The sequence below is a fragment of the Crocodylus siamensis genome, chromosome 2, assembly GCF_052110815.1.
Source record: "Crocodylus siamensis isolate JL-2025a chromosome 2, ASM5211081v1, whole genome shotgun sequence".
Classification (NCBI taxonomy): Eukaryota; Metazoa; Chordata; order Crocodylia; family Crocodylidae; genus Crocodylus; species Crocodylus siamensis.
The window spans coordinates 23,505,432-23,527,733 of record NC_143396.1 but is presented as its reverse complement, the minus strand read 5'-3'; the positions used below and the strand labels follow the sequence as shown (position 1 = coordinate 23,527,733).

Sequence of the window (22,302 nt, the reverse complement as noted above, 5' to 3'; positions counted from 1 at the left end):
CTATTCAAACAAGCCATGATTTATGCAAAGCAAATTTTATTTTTTCTGTATCTAATCCATTTAAGACACCATGCTCAGTTCAGTGCCATCAGTGCTAGGCTGTTTGTGTTCATATCACGACCATGCCAAGAAACAGTGACACAAATACATTTTGTTTTGACAGGGTACCTTTTATTAATAATTCTCATGAATTTGTCACACCTAGGAGGTGTCAGTCTTTTTTCACACTCTGTAAGACTTCTGGGAGAATAAACTAGAAAGGCAGAAAGTTAATTGAAGCTACTCAGATGCACATTGGTAGGTGGGTCTATTTTGGATTTTTTTTTACATGATTTTCCATGAATGTGCTTCTAAAATTAAATATGTTGAGAGAAATACAGTAGAAAGAATATATTTACAGTCAATTATAATGAGCACTGCCAACATATCCAATAACAAAAATAAAACAAAAACTTTGTCATGTTTCTTGCATGCTTTTTTTCACAGAGATTTTAAATACGATTTTGTTTTTTAAAAAATACAATAAGGAAATAATTACATTCTTAATATGAGAACATTATCTTACAACATACAGCCAGGGTCAATTATTTTGAAAGTGTCTAAAATAAAAAATTGATACTACATTAAGTATTCTCTGTTAGAAAAATCAAATCACCACAATCCTCTTATAAAAACACCTTTGGTCCCCTAAAATTATGATCCCATATTTTAAAAAGTATAACAAAAAGCACCTGATACAATAAGGAGTTTGTTGAGGAAGCACACGTTTCTCAAAAGACACTGAATCTTGATGGTTTAAAATACAAGTTTTTGTCATGCTGGCCTATTGCTGAGTTTTGCCTGGTGATTTTTCAGTTTAAAAACTTTAAAAAAAGCAAGCTCTGTTGCTTTTCAGTAAAAACTGTACAGTAAAAGTAATGTGAAACAAAATGTGTATATTTCACAGCCCTGAATGAGGTCTGTAAGGAGGTTATTTCAGGCTTTGAATGATTTTTTCTTAAAATACCTTGGCCATTATATTCTTCATTATAGAATAGATTTCACAAGTACGCTAATGCAAAACGTTAGCAATATTTAGAAATGTTTAACTGCAGTATGTTTGGGTGAAAATAGTTCTTTGCAAGGGATAGGGAAGAATATGCTTAATCTTGTCCATAATACTTCATTCGGATTGGGCATTAAAAGGTGCCATTCTTAAAAGTATATGTGGCAGAGTAGAAGACCCTATTATCATCATTAATGGGAGCTGTGCAGACTTTAAAATTTTTGTTTGATTACAGGAATTTGCACACTCCTCTCTCAGGCATGGACTCAAACTTTAACTCCAGCCTCCTCCCAAATTGAACTTCACAATGGAGATAAGAGTCACAAAGCCAAAACTTGAAAAACTAATTAGTTAGGCTAATGATTATTTGGTGTTACTTGATGTGGGACCAGTTTGTAATGGTAACTATTTTGTTGTCAAACACATTGACTAGAGGCCTAATTTGCATCATAAATATGTACAGATATAAATTAAATATTTATTGAAATATACAAATAAATAACTTATTTTGAAATAAAATGCCTAAATGAATTTTTTGCATCAATTTGTTTCCTGATGTTCATGGGATATTTGTAGTCCAGTCATGCAGCATAACATGTGCCCTCCACCTATAAAGTGTTAATGGCAATCTATTGTAGAATATAACATCCTACTTGGAATAATGAACACTGCTGACATTTATTTCCCTACTGTATTTGCATTTAAAAAAAATGTACTAAGAGAAGGAAGAACCTTCTGCCATTTAGGGCTAGCACTGAGAGCAATGGGAGCCTTGTCATTGACTTTAATGGGAAACAGGATCAGGCCTTTAGTAGTGGGCCATTATGGACCAGGCTTTCAGTATTCAGCCCCCACAACCCCGCATGGGTTTTTCAGGAACCTTTGTATGCTGAAACCTGAAAAATGTGGTCTCTAGTCCCAAACCTAGTCTCCTTCCATGCAGATCTCTCACTGATGTCCTCTTGCATTCCTCAAGTTTTGTATACGTCTATACATTGTAAAGCAATATACATTCTTACTAATGACAACTATGATAGAACTGCAGGTGGGTGATAAAGGGATATTTTTTTCTTACCTTATTACAGTGTTGCCAACTCTTCTCACTTCTCGGATATACTTGGTGCCTTAACCTCTGGAGGCCAGTGACTCTATTAGAATCTCTATTTTTTCCCTCAAAATTTCTAGCCCTTATGGTTATGAACAAAACCTGGAAAACACAACCTGAGTATGCCTAAGGCACCCTAAACCAGAAGGCAAATAAAAAGAGTAAACACTTCTTTTTATAAAAAAATCAAGATTTTTAAGAAGATGATATGAGTTTTTTGGATGTTCAACTGGCAATAATGCATGCAACTTTCCAGGAGTGATGTAAATACAAAAGGAAGAACAGACCTTTGCATCAATTTTGCAGAGTAAAAGGAAAGATTCTGTTTCTTGGCAAAAGACCGTAAGTCTGTTCAAATATCTCTGTCACATCTCACTTTATCACTATTGTGTATAAAGGAGAATAGAAATAATTCCCTCAGCCTGTCATCCTCAAAAACAGTGTCTGAGATCTGAAAGGAATGAAGGAAACAAATATAGCCACGTTCTGAAACACAAATTTAACAGCAAGCAAAACCAAACTGCATGAGCTATTTAAAACTGCCATTATTTGTTCAGAATTAATTTTAATGGCTGTCTCTTTGAGAGATGCAGGAATGAAGCATTTTGTTGCCTTTCGAAAATCAGGAATAATATAGTTCTCAGACCATATAGGAGAGATCCTGATAACAAAAGCATGTGTCCAAAATGTATTGAAAAATGCTTCACAATGGAATTGTGAAGATGCAGAGAAGGGCTTCTGACTTCCCAGCTTGAGCAAATCGTATCACTTCTACAGCTATACTGTATTTCTTCAGTGTCTAGCCATGTAAACAGGTAATATAGCTGAGTGAATCCTAATAAGTAAGCTTGTGAAAAGTCCTCTCCCAACAACTTTTATGGTAGAATTCTGAAAGTCAAAATAAGCCTTAACAGTACATCACGTCTAAATTGAACTGATTTCACTTAAGGCTTGAAAACACCCACCAGTTTTCATTTCCTTTCTGGATTTCTAATGCAATGCAAATATTGGTTTAATCCATTTCAGCAATGTAAATCTCAACTGCAACTATATGCTCCTTTTACATTACTAAGATTTTTACAAATAAAGTTGGGGGAAAAAGTTACAGGTAATAAAAAGGGGCACACTTAGTTACACAGTAATACAGTAGAGAGTACAGACAAATGAGGGCCAAGCTACCTTTAACTTAATAGAATTATAGAACCTCTTATGCTGTATCACTTGACACCGCTCCATAGATGAGTCTTTCGCAGCCTACGTCTTGATCCATACTAGATAAGCCCTTTATACAAAGAAAATGTTCTAGCTGTGTTTAGGTTCCATTTTTCATCTCCCATTCCTGGAGGGGGGAAAAACATAAGGAACTGTTACAGAAACCATAATGTCCAGAGATTCAGTTAGATCTAGCTATGGGTCTGATCCCAAGCCAATTAAACTTGATGGGAGTCTTTCCATTGACTTCAAAGTGCCTTCTACTCACAAGTAATGGAATATCTGAGGCACTGAATTTGTTTTACAATTTGGAAAAACACAAACAGAGGAAATATGCCCCCTTCTATACCATATGTAATTTGTACTACAGAGTAGCTGCATGCTGACATTTTCTTTGGGCTAAAGTGCCTTGAAGCCTTTTCTTTACTAACTGCAAATCTGCAAGGCATATCTAGTCAGCAAAAATACAGAAGGGTCAAATGACAAAGGATTAATTAAGCAATGCTGCATGTTCAGCCTTATACAAATAATATAGGAAGGCTGGTTACAGATATGAGATGGTAGGTAAGGACTTTCCAATTAGCCCTGTGTGGGGTGAAGGACCCCTCAAATGTAGACCGTTTCTTGAAGGGCTCCCAATCCCGACGCATGTGTAGACAGTGACGCTTTACCATGGAGCTACTTAGTATGTTCTGCAGTAAAGCACCCAGCAAGGCTTAAAGGCTAAGGCACAGAATCTGACGTAAGGAACAAGGATTCCTGAATTTGATGCTCATCACATCACTGTTCATATTTGTTTTCTACATACTCAGTCTTGGCTCAGGCTCCATTACGGCTGCTTCTGCCACTTCAATAACATTCTGAACACAGCTTCCTCTACTGTGCCTTTACTGGGAGTTTGGCTATTGACTTGAAAGGGAGAACAACTGATCCTCTCAGGGGTATTTCCAGCCTACAACTCTGGCAGAAGAAATTATGCAGTTGTGATGTACGTGTATGGTTACATTCTTGGAGAGGATGCATCATGCAGTGCAGGGCCCAGGTCTGCTGTGCTCTTGAACCAGCAGTACACAGGAACAGAGGAGGGGAGGCAGGGATAGGCTGGACAAATTTACTAAACCAGCCCCTTTAGCCAGGACATGTTGAAGCCATAGAGCTTCTTTAGTCTCAGTGGAGCTATCACACAGTTGTTCTGCAGCCAAGTGCTGAGGGTAAGATTTTTTCCTTTTTCCCACCCCAATCTCAGGCATAATTTGTAGAACTAGAAGGAAAATGACTGACTGCTTGTACATTTTACATTACAGAGTCCTTGGTTAAAAATAAAAGCAACCCTGTCAGCAGGCACCAGAAAGCTTCCATCCACACTGCCTCATCAATGGGCTCCAGAGTTAGTCTTCCTCATGTTGTTTCCTTCCAATTCAAGAATCTTGCAGTCTTGGTGCTCAGTAGCCAGTTTCAGCAATGGAGAGGGTTATAGGCAAGCCTATAGTTTGGTGGTTACAATAGTCTCCTGGGAAATAAGAGGTTTAAGTTGCCTCAGACTAAAATAAGCCTAGAACCAATTTTTGGGTAAAGGCTTTAACCACTAGGCAATGTGCAAGAGGTGTCCCCACTACTACAGCTATAGATGAGGTGTTGTGCTTTACACTGATGGCATGCAGCTGCCAGAGTTAGGCAGTCTGAGGTGGGCACTCAATCCTGAGATGATGGAGTTGCCTAATGGACTAAGACAGGGGCTGTCAACCAGGGCTATGTGCAGGTGGGGATGGAGTGCCACCACCCACCTCCCATGCCGCCACCTCCCAGGAGCAGGGCCGGAGGTGGGGGCAGGGGCAAGAGCAGCGGCACCCCTCTGCAGGTTGTATAGGCGTTGCCTGGCAAGCTGGATGCAGGGGTGGGGGGAGGGTAGCTTGCACGCAGCCACCTCCACTACCCACCACACTGTACTGCCACCACGTGCTGCTTTCCCATGGCCAGTTGTACATGTGGCTCCACGGGCTGCATGTGATTGGTCAGGTGTGAGGCCCGTGGAGCTGCATCTGTGACTGGCCATGGGAAAGTGGGGTGCAGCGGTGGCATGCAAGGTCCCCCCTGCATCTGGCCACCACCACCAGAAGGTTGAAAACCCCTGGTGGTGCCTGAGCTCGGAGGAGTGTGGTTCACTGTAGGCCCCTCCTTACTAGACTGCCTTATGGAGGTGGCTAATTCTCTCCATTGACTGTAGTAGGGTCATAAGTGCCTAAACTTTCAATCTGGACTGACCTCCTGGGGCAAGGTACCTAATTTTTGGGCATGACAGCATATAAGCAGAAGTGCTTATGGTGATGACGTAGATCTGGACCAATAGCTGCATTACTCCTATGTCATATGTCAGCTATAGCACAGGAACCCAGGGGCCTATAGCTGGTGTCCCATATGGCTGTATGAACATCATTAGTTCCAAAGGAGGATAGATATAAATTGCTTAATTGAAAATATAATATAAAAACAAATCCAATTTCTTAATTTTAAAATTAGATGTAAAATTATGAATAACCTATAGCCTAAACATATTATAATATATGCACATAAGCAAAATTTAAAGTAATATACTTTAAATATAAACAACAGTACATTTGCTGCCAAAGGTTTAAAGAACGCCAAATCCTGGAATCAGAATGGAAGTCAATGGCTTATTGCCTGGAACTAGAGCCTGTTGAATGCTAAATCATTTTTTTTTCCATATGCAGTGTTTTCATTATTCACATTTACGATACTTTTATTTAACTAATAAGAAGAATGAAATGTTGGTTTTTGCACATGTTGATGCAATTCCAATTATTCTCTAAAAAGAGCTTGACACGAAAACATGAGTAAGAAATTAATAACTACATAGAAGCACATGATTCACCACTTTCAAACAGAATAAAAAAGGAAATAAATTTATATTCTGAATTCAGAATATGCATACAGACATAATGTATCTCCTGTTTAGCAAACAGAATTAACAAATTTATTATAACTATTATATTTCTCAGTATATTTTAATAACCACTAACCAGCCACTGAGAATCAACTTTTTCAGGAAAATAAATTAAAAATACAAATACAAAACAAGCTGGAAACCAATAATTTAAACCAATCCATCTTTCTCCATGCCTACCACCATTAGAGAATTGTAGAAAAGTAGGGCTGGATGACCTCAACAGGTCATCTCACTCAAACCCTTGCTCAAGGGTCTAAACCATCCTAGGCAAATATTTCTCTAAACATTTTCTAATCCCCCTTAAATCCCTGTATCCTTTAAGATTTGGGTGCAGGAGGTCTCTATTCTAATATCCTAATAAATTCTACTATTCTGCAAGATGTGTCTAACAAAAGAATTCAGAGGAAAGTTACCTCAACTAGAGCTCCAAAGTCCCACTATATAATCTAGCACTTCATTAAGAAAAGCTTCAGAAAAAAGGGCTGCTACCACTGAGAGTTGAGTATAGGACAGAGATATGTGCCCAAAAAGTAACCATGAAGCATTTTAAGAAGAAAAATAATGGAAAGTATCAGATAAAAAAAACCAGGTTTGACTACAAGTAAACACCCTGTAACATTGTGAGATTTGCCAAATATTAAGGAATGGCATGCTAGTACTGATATGAAATCAGACTCTCCCACACACTATGATGGAGGTTATATGTGCTGAGCTGAATCCCACACTTTGAATACTCACAGGCAACTCCCACAACTTAGCCGCATCAACTACTGCCAAATGACTTAAGCTTATTCATAATTACATATGGCCGAAATATTAAGAGCCAAATTCCACCCTTATGCAATTCCCATTGAAAGCAGCGTCCACTGCAGGTGCATGGTTGAGGGCAGAATTGTAATGGCCCAATCCAGTTGTAGATGGGCCAGTGCAGCTACAGTCATAGAGGTAAATGCCTCTGCTAGTATTTGGTGTGTGAGGTTTTATGAAGAGGTGGAAGCAGTCCTTAAAGCTGTATTCATTATTCTGATCCTTTTCCACTGAGAGGAACTATGTATGGTAGTTCTGCAGCTTTTTTAATGGCCTGTTCTTACAACCAGGGTTCTTCTAGATAAAAATCTGATTAACCATTAGTGAGAATCTGCTTAAACCTTTCATCTACAATTAACAGAACAGATTCTGCTACTCTAATCAAGTCTTCTAGGTTGCAAAATAACTTGCACTTGTCTTGCCCTTGTGCTTTTTGAAAGGGCAAAACTGAAGCACAAAATGTATTGCTGGTTTATCTTATATCATGTTAACAGCATAGCAAAGATGGAACTAGAGCCCAGTTTTTTAATCTCTCAGCTCTATGCTCTAACTCCTGGAAGGCAGTCCCTTACTAATGCTTTTCTAAAAGCATTTGTGAATTTTACCGCATCCTCACTGCAAATGTACATACCAGATAAAAAATGTATTTGCTCTATCAGTAACGATGAAATAATACTTAAAGCATTTTCGGCAACACAAGTACTGCTGTTTTAAATTAAATCAAGCAGTGCCCTATAAAAAGCAGATGAGTGAAATTATTGTTTATAATTGTAATTAGCAATGAACTGACCAAAATAACTGGACATCTTGCGGTGCCTGTAGAGGTGCCGTGAGGCACTGTAATTACAGTGTATTGAAGCAGACTCGATTCATCAAGTCTGCTGAAGTGTGGTAATTACTGCGCGTCAGCCAGCCTCTGCATCTTGTGCATCAGTGTCCTTGTGTTTCAAAATGGCAGCGGGGGCACTTGAACTAAAACTAAATGACCTTTAGTTCAACCACCCCCATGGCCACTCTGAAGCACAGGGATGGTGATACACGAGATGCTGTGGTGCTTTAATCAGAGCGACTCTCAGAGCCTAAAGAATGCCCCCAGTCTCCGGAGCACACGTAAAAATGCCCTCGGGGCCTGATGCCACAACTACTACTCCTATTTACATGCTGTATCAGTTGCTCAGAAGTAGTAATACATTGCTAGCCAATTCAGCCAGGCCCCAAGAACTGTCTGGCACAATCCTTTTAACATAAAGTGCAAACAGCACTAAAAGTTACAGCAGTAGCATAGGAATATAAAGCATCAGGCAGATATTTTGCCAGGTATTAGAACAAATTGCACCAATCTGATTTTACATTAATTGTATAGAAAGAGTAAAAAAAGATGCCTTCTCAGTGCTAAACTTATTAACGTTACTGAGTGTGAATAAGAAGGGCAATCTGCATTATCGACATTTACCTTGCATAGGAAATCTGTGCAGAATGCAGAGAAAACAGTCAAATCAATTCTTAATATTTCTATTCTTCTGTAGTCTAGTTCCCAATATTCACTCCTGCGCAGGAGACAAGCTCAAGATCATAAAGAACTTAAATGATAATTTATAATAATTTAGAGTTTGGGCCAGCCCTTTGTTCAAACTAATTTCACCCCAGGGAATTCAAGGAGCAGGAACCTCAAAGAACGAAGGCGGAGACAAACGTGATGAAAGACAAAGACAGAGGAAGAAAGCCAGGCACAGGTCTTCTCACCTTTGCTTTTCTAAGTACATGGCCTCGACAAGGAGAATTACTTGATGAGGAAGGTCTCTTCAGAGCTGCTGCACTATTCACAGGTACTGAGCATTCAGTATCACTTGTATCACAACTGGAGATAGGGGAGTTTTCCATAGTTCGGTGCTTGAATATTGGAGACTGAAAGATTGAAAATAACTTAAGTAAAGTTTCTTTTAAATATCCATATTAAAAACTCAGTATTTACCGAAGTATAGGACTGCAAAAAAATTACAAGAACAGAAAGCTAAGAAAATTACATTGACAGCCTTTTCTAAAAATGAAGTCCTCATCATGATGGTAAAAGTTACTTCATGAATGACAGCTGCTTCAGTTTCCTTTCAGTGACTTAACAGCACTAGTGACTGTGTGATTCATGAAGCTGAATCAATAAGTTTGTCCATATTAGTAACATTGTAATATTGATGGTCTATTAAATTTTGGTGGTTCAGGAACTACTGAGTCTGAGTTAAATGTTCACATGGCTCTGAGGTGAAATGGGGCATCGTTATCATTATATGCTGCGTATCATTCCATATGTATCAACTCAATTTCACTGTAGAAGAGGACAGTAGATGTGGGCAAGAACCAGTAATAAATAAGAAACCACTTCGGGTGCTTTAATTTCACGATTTGTTTTACAGCAGAGATCTGGCTTTGCAAGATGTTTTGCACCTCAACTTCTTGTTTCATGAGAGTCGAGAGCACAAAACACTTCATGCTGAAACGGTTCTTCCGTAAACTTACCTGTGGGCTTGAGGTTCCTGATTTGGGCTCAATGGCCAATCCTAGTGTAATGCCTCCAGCCAAGGCTTTCTTCAAGCTCTCTTTCACCTCAGTCAGTTCTAACTCCAAATTGACGCGTTCGCTCTCCTTCAGCTTACATTCCTCTTCCAACTTCTTTAACTTATCTTCAAGAATCACTTGGGTTTTCCTGCCTGCCATTCACAGAGTTGGTGTTATTCCAACGGCCGGCCAAAACTGACAGACTTAGCTCTAAACAGTGCTCATTTTCATTTCAAAAGAGGGAACAACAACTAAAATTACTGGCTTCCCCAAATGCTATTCAATATGGAAGATTTCAACCTCAGTCAAATAAAATACTTAGCACCTTTTGGATGAGGGTGTGGGGGGATGGACAGAGGTTTTCCTGTGGCAACTGCAAAGTCATTTTTCAATAGATCTGTGACTTTTAAAGAAGTGCAAGCAGCCAGTGATAACAACAGTGTAACCCCTTGCATTTACACTGGCATTACCACCTTTTCTGGTACTGGATTAGTATGTTTTACACTGACTGGACAAATAGCACAAAGATATTCTCATTTCAGTTATATTCTACTTCATATATTTTTGCATTCAAAATTAACCATCAAAACACAGCAAACAGTTCTGACTTCTTAAATGTGCTCAGTAGAAGGAAATCATTTAGTTCACTTAACCAGCATTTGCAGAGTACACGAGCCTAGAGCAAGGAAAAACCTCCTACCAGCATTGACTTCAATGGCAGCTCGTAAGTCTTTCCTTTCTTTTCGGAGTTGGGCCAGCCTATTCCGCAGAGCTTCTTTCCTCTTTAATAACTCCTCCTCTTTACTTTGTAACCTCTTTGCATCTGCTTCCACCCGATTCTTGCCATATTTGTATTGATCAGCATCTACACAAAATATTAAAATGTAACTGTTTATTTTATGTGATAAATTGCCCTCTGTATGGCTCCAGATTCAAAGTAGGCTACTTCAAAGAATGCCAAACAAATTTTTCAGCTAAAATCCCCATCCCTGAACTTCTTGTTCTCAACTTTGTGACTCTCACTCATCTTTGATTACAATGTGTACATATCTTTGATCTTCCCCCAAGAGTTGTTTGCTTAATATGTTAACTGCTTTAGAAAAAGTAAGTAGTAAATCAACTCTCTACCCATCTCTTCAACCAATCCATAAAACTTTTTAAAGTTTGAAAATGAGAGTAAGCTTTTTTCTTCTCACTGGCTTTTCCAGTATTTCCTGCTTCAGCACAGTTGCTGAAATAATCCAAGACAGATTTGTTCTCTAGATACACCTGGAAGAGATGGAAATGAAAATACCAGACACTTTACAAGAAACTCTAAGAATTCCAGGCTGTACAGGGTACAGAACAGGTTCTGATAAGCATGTCTGCGCCCCATCGGTTTACCCAGACTGAAAAAAACCCCCTTAAAAGCAGACTCGTTTGTTAACTGAATGCTGAAGTTAGAAAAAGGACAATTTCCCTTCTACGCCAATACTCCATGTACCTTTTCTTTTCTGACAGTGAATTGTGGGAAAATCAGATGAAATGGGATGTGTCCTCTCTCCCTCGCCTAGTCCAGAAAATTTGGTTTAAGGTCCTATATCCTCTGTGGGAATCCCTATACCCTTCATTAAGAAACATGGGTTAGACATGTGAACACCTTCTGGGCTCAACAAACCTTTTGGGCTTTGACAAACTGTCAAAGTATTTTGTAGCCATGCAAATTTAGAGCAGGCAATCAGACTTCATTAAATTGCAGTTATTGGTTTAATTCTAATAGGATACAATTACATGTCTACAGAATCCCAATAGTTTCATATTGTCATATTAATTAGCATGTATACTGCAGTAGTGCTTAGTAGGTCCTAACCAGGTTGTGGTGCTTGGGCTACAATACCCTGTGGAATGAAAAAGGTATTAACAGAAGCTTTAAACTAAAACTGCTGAATCTAAAGGACTTGGTAAACTGTTCATAAGCTGAAATAGCTCTTTCCCCTCCCTAGTGTTTACTTTTCTGATGTATTTATGGAGCAATGATATCCACTCTTAGACTCTGTTTTGCTAGACAAAATGAATCAAACTTGTTTTAGTTTCCTCTCAGAAGAGCACTCCTCCGTTTCTCTGAACCTGTTCCAGTTTCAGTTTGCCTTTCTTGAGTATGTATGACCAGAACTGGACACATTATTCCAGAAGAGATCTAACCTTTACTATTTCTCACTTTAGTGGGAATACCTTACTTGATACAGCCTAGATGTATATTTGCCTTATGCCTACATTATTGTAAGCATTCAGAGTTATCCTTGGATTGCCCACATATTTTTTCTCTCTGATGTTTTCCAACTGGTAAGTCTTCCACTCATTGCAGGAATTCTTATCTAAAGTGGAAGTCCTTAGACTTTATCATCATCTCATAAGTACATTTAGACTGGAAATATGAATAACATATCTAACCAGAATGAGAAATGAGGTTCCAGAATGGCCTTCTAGCCAGAGTAGTAGAGGCAGAAACATGACTAGTTTTTAAGCTGAACTTGATATATTTATGGGAAAGGATTTATAATGTTCTTGTCTTGACAGCAGGGGACTGTATTCAGTGATTCAGGAGGCCTTTTTTAGTCTAGCGTTTCCTATATCAGGAGAACATCCGATTTTAATTATTTCAGCCCTCATGGTCATCTAATTATTCTTGCATGCCAAGAGTCAGAAATACATAGCCTGCAGAGCCAGGGGACTTTGGCAGCATGTCAGTGGCAGGGTTGGGGAGGGAGTTCACCCATTCACGGCTGGGGGTCAGGGACAAGCAGAGAAAAGCAGTGGCTGGATCTGAGCCACACTGTTCTAACCTGCAGCTCCAAAACCATGCCCACGGTGTTGTATGCTATTACAATCCTCCTCAGTATTAACAATGTCTCACAACTATGTGTCATCAGTAATTTAATTAGTGCTCTTCTGCTTTTCACACCAAAGTCATTAATATAAACATAAACTAAGATAGAATTCATCAAGGATCAGTTGGGAAATCCATTAGGAACCTCCCTCTCATCCAGAATTATTGTTTTAACACTATCCATGGTCATCACCCAGCTTCTAGCCCACCTTCCAGTTCTTGTAATTGTCCCCATCGACTCCAGTCTCCCTACTAATTTACCAAAGGGCATTGTATTAGATAGCTTACTGAAGTTCACATAGGTTAAATATACTGTATTTCCTTTTCTAGGAAAATAGATATCTTCTCAAAGATACCAGGCTTCTCTGGCACCATCTACCTTTGAAACATACATGATAAATGTTGTCCCATTTCCCATTTGTCTCTGTCTTTTACTCTTTTCTCCAAAATTTGTTCTAACAAGCCTTTTTTCTAACAGGTGTATAGTTGCCCAAATCAATTTTATGCCCCTCACCCCCTTTTTTGTACATCACCATCCTTATTGAAAACATGCACATTATTTAGTGAGCTTTTGGATGACAGAGATATCTCTACTTCATTCTCACTGCATCGCACTCCTACTTCTTTCCAAATTCTCTTTTATTTAAATGTCTGTTTAATTTCCTTTTCGTGGTCTAACTCAGCTCGTCTTCTGACAGTTCTCAATTCCCAGATCTCTCAGATACAGCATTCTCCACTCAGCAATCTTTTCTCTCCTCATTTCTATTCATTTTCCACTTATTTTTCCAGCTTTGGCTCATCCAAGAGCCTTTATAAACAAAGTCTGGAGCCCATCCATTCAAGTTCGTTCCTCTAGCATGGTGTGCAAATTACTACAGGTAAAAGTACTCTGGAACCTTGAATGTAAAGAATATCCAAGCTGGTATATTCCTGAATATTCAGATCTTTGAGCTATATACTCCAGTTCACTTCACAAGCTGATTCCCTTAGTTCATGGGTAGGGAAAATATAGCCCATGGACTGGATCTGGCCTGCCAACTGCTTGGATCTAGCCTGCAGCTGCCCTCACAGCAATCTGCGTGGGACTGAGCCCCACCCAGGGCAGCTAGCACTGTGCTCCTGCCCGTGCCCACTGACCCCGCTCCTGGCTAGCATGCACAGCTCCCAGCAGGGCTGCTCCCAGCTGTCCAGGTATTCCCTTTGCCTTCAGCAGTGATTCTTCCTCCTGCTCCTGCTGCACCACTCCAGGCAGGCAGGAAGTTTTAGCTGGGTGGCTCTTGTCCCAGCACGGAGGGCTCCAGCTCCAGGATGACTTCCACCTGCTCAGCTGGGTTTTGTGCACTGGCTGGGAATGAGGCCAGGAAGAGCAGGCAGAAGGCACAACACTAGCTGCCCCAGCAGGAAGTGAGTGGTGCTCAGTCCCGTCCCATGTGGGGCACTGCATGTGCTCCCTGCCCCCCCTCGCCCCAGCTGGCTCCCAGAACCTAGCACCCAGGCAGCCTCTGGTGCCCCCCCCCCCCCCCCGCCAGGGATGTACCCCCCTTCACACATTACACACCTCCTCCCACACACAGGGGTGTGCAGAGACCAGACTGTGGTTCTGATCTGGGTCCCAGACCTACACATCCCTGCCTGCAGAACTGAGGCTCTGCCCCAGCCCCACACTGTCTCTGTCCCGAGATCCTGGGGTCTCAGTGAAGTCTGGCTGGGAGCTGCATGGGCATGGTGTGTGGCTGGGTGGGTGGGAGCTACCTCCAGGACTGGGATCTTGGGGCAGTGGCAGTGCAGGGCCAGGGCCCAGAGCCCAGGGCAGAGCTGTGATCTGTTTCCTGTATGCCACTCCCCTGTGCCCATTGCAGGGGTGTGTGGGCAGCAGACTGTAGCGCTGCCCCAGGCCCCGCATTGTCACTGTCTCACGACCCCGCCACATATCCTGGCCTTACCCACCCATCCTGCTCCCAAACAATGCTTCACACCAATTCAGCCACAGCCCCATCCCCCATCGGGAGTTTTGGTGAGGTGTTGGTAGGGGTGGGAAGCGGGGTGCCAACCCAGCCCTTGACAACTCATCAAAAAGCTCTGTGTGTGGCCCCTGGGCCCAAATAACTACCCACTCCTGCCTTAGTCTATCAGTTTGTCCTCATAAAAATCAAGAACTTAACTACTTACCTATGCTTGTTCATCCTTTCATTTAACTTAAAACAAACCTCATCATCATCTACTCTGATGACCTGATTTTATATAACCCTATTGCTATTTACCAAAACCAAATTTAAAATAGCAATAGCATCTTGTTAATTCAGTGACTTTTTGGTAAAGAAATCTGTTAGCTATCATATCCAGGAATATCTGGCCCTTATTTTTATTATCAGAATTTGTTTTCCATTCTATGTCTGGAAAGCTGAAGATTTCCATGACAACACAATTCCAGTAGTATTTTTCTTTTTAACGACATTGCAGAAATCTCTATCTATATAAAGATCTCTAAATCTAGAGATGACTGCAGGCTGTCGTCATTACCTTTGTGAAATCTCTTTTACTTGCCTTCCCTAAAGTGATTTTAACCCTAAGAGATTCTGTTTTATTCATGCTATGCTTTCTAATTTCCTTACATTTATAACATGCACAGCTACACCACTGCCTACATTTTTTATCTTTCTTTAAGAATCTCCCTTTAAGTCACGTTCTAGTCATGACGTCATTCCACTCTTGTACCTTATCTCTATAATAACTTATTTCACACATCCTACACCAATCGTTTTCTTTCCTTTTGGTGCCCCAGCTCCTTGCATTAGCATAGAAACATTCCAGTTATTTCTTGCTGGCCATGCCAACTTTCCTACCTGGCAGCTATTCATGACTAATACTTTCTTTCTCCTTGCTGTTCATGGACCTAAAACTTGGCACAAACCATAAGGCTATCCAACATTTTTCTGCCTATCTTAGTTTCAAATTCTATCTATCATCTATACAAGCCCCAGTCCCAGAAAAATCAGCATACCAGGTACTTAATTGGAATTTGTTACAAAAAATTCTCTTTCTATGAGTACTTCCCAGTGGTCAAACATCCAAAAACCTCTCTCAACACTGATCTTTTGAGTCAAAAGATCTTTCATGCTCTTGTCATGCCTTTGTCTTCCTCCCCATGAACCAAAAGACATCCCAAGATCACCTGAAATTCCAGTTGTTTTCCTTAGCTTGGCATCCTTCCATTGCAGTAGGAACTTGGAAAGGTCATTTGTCCCAACATGAAAGAAAAAAACCCTGGATTCTTTCCTGCTCCTAACTGAATACTTGTCAGCCTCCAGAACTTATTTCATATTATTGCTCCTGGCAGAGACCACACCCTTCTGTACTGTGGATCCATCTTGGAGATGGGCCTGTTGATTCACCTGAATATAAATCTGCCTTTTCCTGTTTTCTTTGCCAGTAAATAATACTGTCAACTGTTCTCTCTCAAAAACTCCTGTATATCATCCTTGTCCCTCAGCACACTCTGGGCATTGATAGACGCTGCTGTGAAGCGCCATGAGTTAGAGTGCCCGCCGCAAACAGATAATTGCTGTTGGGTGGGGGGACGTTCAGGGAAAAATCGAGCTCCACTTTGGAGCCAATTCAGGAGGAGCTGCCTGTCAGCAACCTCTCTCCCCTAGCCGCACCCTCTCCCCTCCCAGCTTCAGTGCTGTGCTGCATCAGCCCAGTCCCGATTGGTGCAGTGACAGGCGGAAGTTAATGAAGGTGCTCTGCTTTGCAATGCCTTCATCTGAAACCTCATTACATGAGGGTTAATTTGTCATGCAATCAGACACTTTTAAAGTGTTCTGCAGCTATGAACTTCTATCAGGGCACAGCTGCAAAGCACTTTCCAGGGGGCAATCGTGTGGCAAATGTCACTTCTGTCAGGGCCCTCTGGTCCTTGGCTTTCTCAATCACCTTTCCTTTTACTTTGGGACTAGCTGCTCTCCTTCTCAGCCATCCCATCCTGTATGACTATTTCTTTCCTTTATACTATAGTGCAGCAAAACCCATTCTTGGATTCTATTTCTCTTCAGCTGGCAAATCTCCTCCTCTGTATTGTCCTCAGGGTCACATGTTTCCATGGGACATCGTCCTTGGCTAGTGATATATTCTACAATCTCCCTGGTTGACAAGTATCTACATATGTTTTTCCTTAGGGAATATAGGATCAGCTTTTTAGATAGCTCATTTCAGGGCAAAACAAAGTTATTACTTATTTTGGCCACCATTAGATGTCACCAAAGTTAATAAAAAAAAGTCACAGCATTCCAGAAGAAAGCGTATGGGCAATGGGATGAATGCTAGTACTTTAGGTCTGAGAAAACTGGATTTTAGTGTCAAATATTGTTTACACATTGATTTCCTAGCCTCGCTATTAACTTTTAAAAAACTACCTACTATTTTAAAACATGTACTCAAAAATCTTCATATCCATTTTCACCAATTTAAGAAGGTAAAAGGAACAGAAGGACAAACATATGTTTAGAAACATATAGAACACATGCACACAAAAGAGGAAGATGCCAGATGTATTCATTTTTTGTGTTAATAGGAAGTGTTCATTTTTGATCCAATTTCAATTTTTGGTTGGAGGCACCCACAAAAACTGTTTTAATATTCTCTTAGGTTTTAGGAGCTTCTGAATGGATGGTACTGTATAATTAACACTATGTAAATTAAGTTTTACCATATAAATAATGAATGAAATATAAATTACCTTTCAAAATTTATTTCTATAGGATTCCAACTATCCCTTCAAAAATGTATGCCAGTCACCAATAAGCTACTAATGAGCTACGGGCAGGATTCTATTTCGTGTTATGTACCTAATGGATTTTTCCCAGCTGCATATGTGCATATACTGAACATGCCCCGCAGCTGATGCACTGGCGGGGCAGGTATGTGGCTATGTAAACAGATGCCTGAGTGTAAGTCCCAGAAAAATGAAGAGGAGGACAGTGCCATGTTTTAGCCCCAGTAACTGAGTGATTACAGTACTTGTCCAGGAAGCAGAAGGCCTCCTCTGCATCTAACATCCATCAGTCATGCATTATTTTCTGGCTCCAATTTTGTGACTTGTGTTTCCACAGTGGATGTTCATAAATAGCTATAGACCTGGTAGTTCAGTACATAGCATACTGTGTATGGGCAGTACACATGCATGCTTCCTTATATTTTCACATTACAGGGTAATAGAATCTCAAACTTGTTGTAAGTGGCAAAAAAGGCACTTACATGACTGGAAAACTGACATTTAGGTATACAAACATAACAGAATTCTGTTCTGTTCTAAAAATCCTCAAGGGTGGGATAATATGCACTTAAGTATTTATACAGCTCCAAGCACAAAGCTGTATTCAGCTTATAAATGCACATTTTAACAGAATGATAATCAGAGAGCAGAACTACGATTTGATTTTAAACCTTTGTACATGTTCTTCAGTAGAGGTACTTGGTTGCTCGGGTTTAATTCAAATCACAGTGAAGTCTTAAGTCTTATTTGATTTTTAAGAAATTGATAGAAGAACTATGCTGGTGTTTTACTTGCTTATTAGATGAAAAGGTATGTCATGCATCCTAGTGTCTGAAAACCTAGACAAATGTGTTTACACCAGAGTAACTGGCCTTTATACTAGTGAGAAAGGGATCAGACATACAATATACAGCCCTACATTACCATAACTTATTTGAAGCTGGTGTAGAAATATACTAAGAAAAATCAGTGGTAAATCTGAACTGGTATGGTAGTGCAGGGGTAGACAACTTGTGGCATGGGTGCCACATGGTATGGGCAGCCTGTGTGGGATACATGGCAGATGGGAGAGGGGATAGACAATGCAGTAGCAGACAGCAGTAAGAAGAACAGCAGATCAGGCAGGAAGTACGGGGTAGAGAGTAGAGAGCACAGCAGCAGATCCAGTAGAGAACACAAGGCAGGGAGCAGAAAGCAGAGTGGCAGATAGGGCAGGAGAAGGGGACTAGAGTGGCATTTGGGGAGAGTTCGGTGTTTAATTTTTGACACTCCACCACTGCACTAGTGTCTGTTCTTTCTCTCTGTAGCTAAGTGAGGTAGCCACTTTTTCAAGGCAGTATTTTACCTACCCCCCACATGAAGTGGACATTGTAATAATTGCCTATTGTTTACACAACCCTGAGACTGATGTACATATGTCTGTTCTGGATCCCAGTGTCATTTGTGTCACTGTAAAAAACTGAGATATATCACAGTAGTGTAAACACAGTGGGTGTTCAGGCGCTAAATTAACAAAGTACAATAATAAAGAAATGTACTTACTAGATGCTGTACGTTTCACACATGAAACTAATTCAGATTTCTTTGGTTGGCTGTTTAAAACTCTCCCTTTTCCTGTGATACCATTTGTAGTTGCAGGGGGTTTCTTGCTTTTGAACTGTTTGAAAACAAACAAAAAAAAGAATGCAATGGTAGCTATTGTTGTTCTGTCTGCCACAATCACTCTGTTTAATCAAGGACAACCTCTGAAAGTATTACTGAAAGCTCCTTGCCTTACAGACAGTTGTCCACATGCTTAATTGATTCTGCTGGAGACAGTGTTTCCCCTAGAGACTTCATTATTGATAACTACCTATTCAGTAAGATCCAAGACTGGCAAAATAGTAGGATTTGTAAGATAAGTGCTGGCTCTCTGTCTCTCTTCTAACAACTGTGGTGGCATCACATTTTCTGAATCATTCAAAACTTTCATGCATATTATTGTAAGAAGCATACTTGATGCAGAGAACTGCTACTTTAGGACAATTTTATATAGAGAGAGCTCTTTGGAAACATAGCATTAACACCATTAATCTTATACCTATCACAAGAAGTTGTAAAGCCATCAGTCTTGGTCAGTGACAAGCAGAATGCAATTTTCCACTCTGTTTCTTATATATTATGTAATCTTTATTGCATATACTACATAAAAATTGTATTGCCCTGGTATTTGGGAGTTATTTCAAAATTATATATGTAATACAGACTCTTAATTTTATTCCTGAGGAATTAATTGACTGATTTTTCCATGGCAACTCTACCAACTGACTTTCAAAGTCCATTCATTGCAAAAAGGCACAGTTGAGGGGGTGTTTGCACTGCACCCTGTAAGTGGCTGGGTCATACTGATTACCAAAGGAAACAAGTTTCAGAGCCATGGATCTTTGCTGAAAATGCTCTGTTGTTTGTCTCTGGGAAGTCAACCATGTCGGATAGAAAAAAGGAGAACTCAGGGAACATATGATGTGGCAGCTCCTTGAAGCACATATTCTGCATTTTTTAAATATGTCAATAATAAAGTATGAACTGGCAGTGAAGAGCAATCTACTATTATTACCCTCTATTTAATCCAGGAACAGATAAACATTAATCCAAATTCCTGAAATGTATTGCTAAGATCCACCTCTGATTGTGATGGACATTTTTTTATATATATATATATATATATATATATATATATTATAGGCAGCTGGAAATAGGTTTAGAGCTTTCATAAAACTAAGCCACACATAATTAGGTGTCTAACATAACATTTCAGGTGCATCAAACAAGTAAAAGGCTATCTTAATGTAATCATTCCCTTTAAATTAGGCCGGGAGTTGTATGCCATTGTCCGATGCAAAGGATTCATATTTGACAACATGACCATTTGAGGTTTAGGTCTTATAACTTCTCTGGGGGTTTTGCTGTTTCTTTTGTTCTGTCATTTATTTATTTTTTAGAGACTCGGACAACAGAAGAAAGTAGCAGTAGATTTAGTTAAATATAGTTATCGTTTATAGTCACAGTAAATAATATAGCACTTAAAATGTATTTCAGTTTGCCTAGTAACAAGTAAACTAGGTCCAAATCTTCAAAAGATGGGACAGAGAAATTTGTACAAGGAACTTTCGTATGTACAAACTTTTAACTCACAGCTATAGGGGAAGAATGTGTGTGGATAAGCACCATTTTATACATGCAAGTATACATATTTTATACACCACTTAAAAAACCTAGTTCATACTCCAGTTTTGAGGACACGGGCTTTTATTTTTTAGTTGTCATTCCATGTATAAAATACATTTTTTCCTGTGTTATAATGGCCAGGGGAAAAATGCTGTATCTTCTGTGACAGTGGCAAACTCTGCTGAAACCTCTGGTGGGAAATGTTTTTGTCACGTGAAAGACAGTGGGCAACCTGTTGTCATATATGTATGGTTTTGTTTACTGTGATGGCTCAAACATGGAAAGCACCCACCAGGCAAACAATTGGAGAGAGAAGAGAAGACAATATGTCCACCTCAGAATGTGCAGTCTAGGTGAAACTTTTTTACTTATAGTGAGCCCATTCAAGTGCAAGTAGTTCAGTGATAAAACCAGAGCACTGAAATAGCTTAAGGTAAATAACCCATGCAACAAGTAAACAGAATCAGAATATAAAGCTTTGCCATGGTATTAAACATTGCAGTACCTGAGAGACAGATCCCCTCCCCACAGCAGAGGTGTTAGTGATAGACTGAGCAGAAGACAGACTGGATGAAACAGGGTATTTGTAATGGTTAGAGGATAGTTTGTCAGTAGATAACCTATTGGCTTTTCTGTCAGCTGGTGGATAGCGTGCAAAGATTTTCGGAGACGGCAAGTTATCGTACAGGCCTGCGTTATCATAAAGCATTTCTTCTCCGATGTTTCTGTTACGAGAAGTAGGAAAGCCATCTTCTGGTTCCCACTGCAACACACATACTTGTGCCATTAGTAAACAAACCATCATGCAGAGCCAAAGCAAAATTTAAACATTAGTGGGAGCCACAACTTTTACCTTACATTTGAGTCAAAGACTAGAAAGAAATAGGTGACTATGGTGTATCAGATGTCTGGGGTAGTGAAGCATTGCGTTACCTGCCTCATTACCTGGAACCCTCTGTGTTTTCTGTTCAATGAAGGAACTGGTAATATCTCTTGCGCTATTTTTATGATATGCCTTTTCATAGGAGTCTGGATATGCAAAGACATATATAATACTTCCTTGAATTAGATACAACAATAGGGGATATTTGTGAATAATGGAGATGAAACTGCAAGCTCATGACTAACACAATTTACAAATAATTTCTTAACCTAACACAGTAACACATGGTCTCAGACTTGATAACTGAGAGTGCCAAGAGTTTTTCTCAAGGCCATGTATCCTTCCAGTAACCATCAGCTGCTGTAGCACTTGTGTTACATTTTTTTTGCTGGAAAATTATTATTCTGGGCTCTCTAAAATAGCTACAAACCATTTCCTCTTTTTTCATAACGGAAAGATTAATATTAATAACTTGATGATTCATTCATTTAATCTCTAAAGAAACAAGGGCTGTGGATGCCAAATATTCTTTCTTAATCTACCCTGGCTGAGAGTGCAAGCCTCATATAAAGGGCATATCAAGTACATCCAAGAGCTACATACACACCTACTCACCACACACTGCGTTGTGTGCTGTTCCTTGGAGAAATTTTTCTACTAGTTCTCTGATGTATCACGACATTACAGAACACAGTACTTGTTTGCACTTTAAATATTTGTACAGCTTTCAGATATACATTTCAACAAGGCTTTTAAGAAGCTGTCCATTAGGACTGTGCAAAGCTTTGGCAGCTGATTCAGCGACTGACTCTCCAAATACGAATAGAATCAGGAGACTCATTAATCTCTCCGAATCGAATCGGAAGCATCTGATTCGATTTGGAGAGACTT

At 39.8% G+C, this 22,302-nt stretch overlaps 1 protein-coding gene across 4 annotated transcripts in view; it reads right to left on the bottom strand.

Moving 5' to 3' along the window:
- Positions 1-149: 149 nt before the first annotated feature.
- The window catches only part of AFAP1 (actin filament associated protein 1), a 205,291-nt gene continuing 183,138 nt past the window's right edge, over positions 150-22,302 (bottom strand). For 2 of the 4 annotated variants that reach the window (XM_090035527.1, XM_090035528.1), the window contains 6 exons: positions 21,034-21,291; positions 18,864-18,978; positions 10,385-10,549; positions 9,646-9,836; positions 8,878-9,039; positions 150-3,489 (listed from right to left, as the gene is read on the bottom strand). In XM_090035527.1, coding sequence (XP_089891653.1) covers positions 3,463-3,489; positions 8,878-9,039; positions 9,646-9,836; positions 10,385-10,549; positions 18,864-18,978; positions 21,034-21,291 — 918 coding nt within the window. In that variant the 3' untranslated portion in view covers positions 150-3,462. The remainder of the gene's footprint in view (positions 3,490-8,877; positions 9,040-9,645; positions 9,837-10,384; positions 10,550-18,863; positions 18,979-21,033; positions 21,292-22,302) is intronic. The other 2 variants (XM_090035529.1, XM_090035530.1) reach the window with 1 other exon arrangement.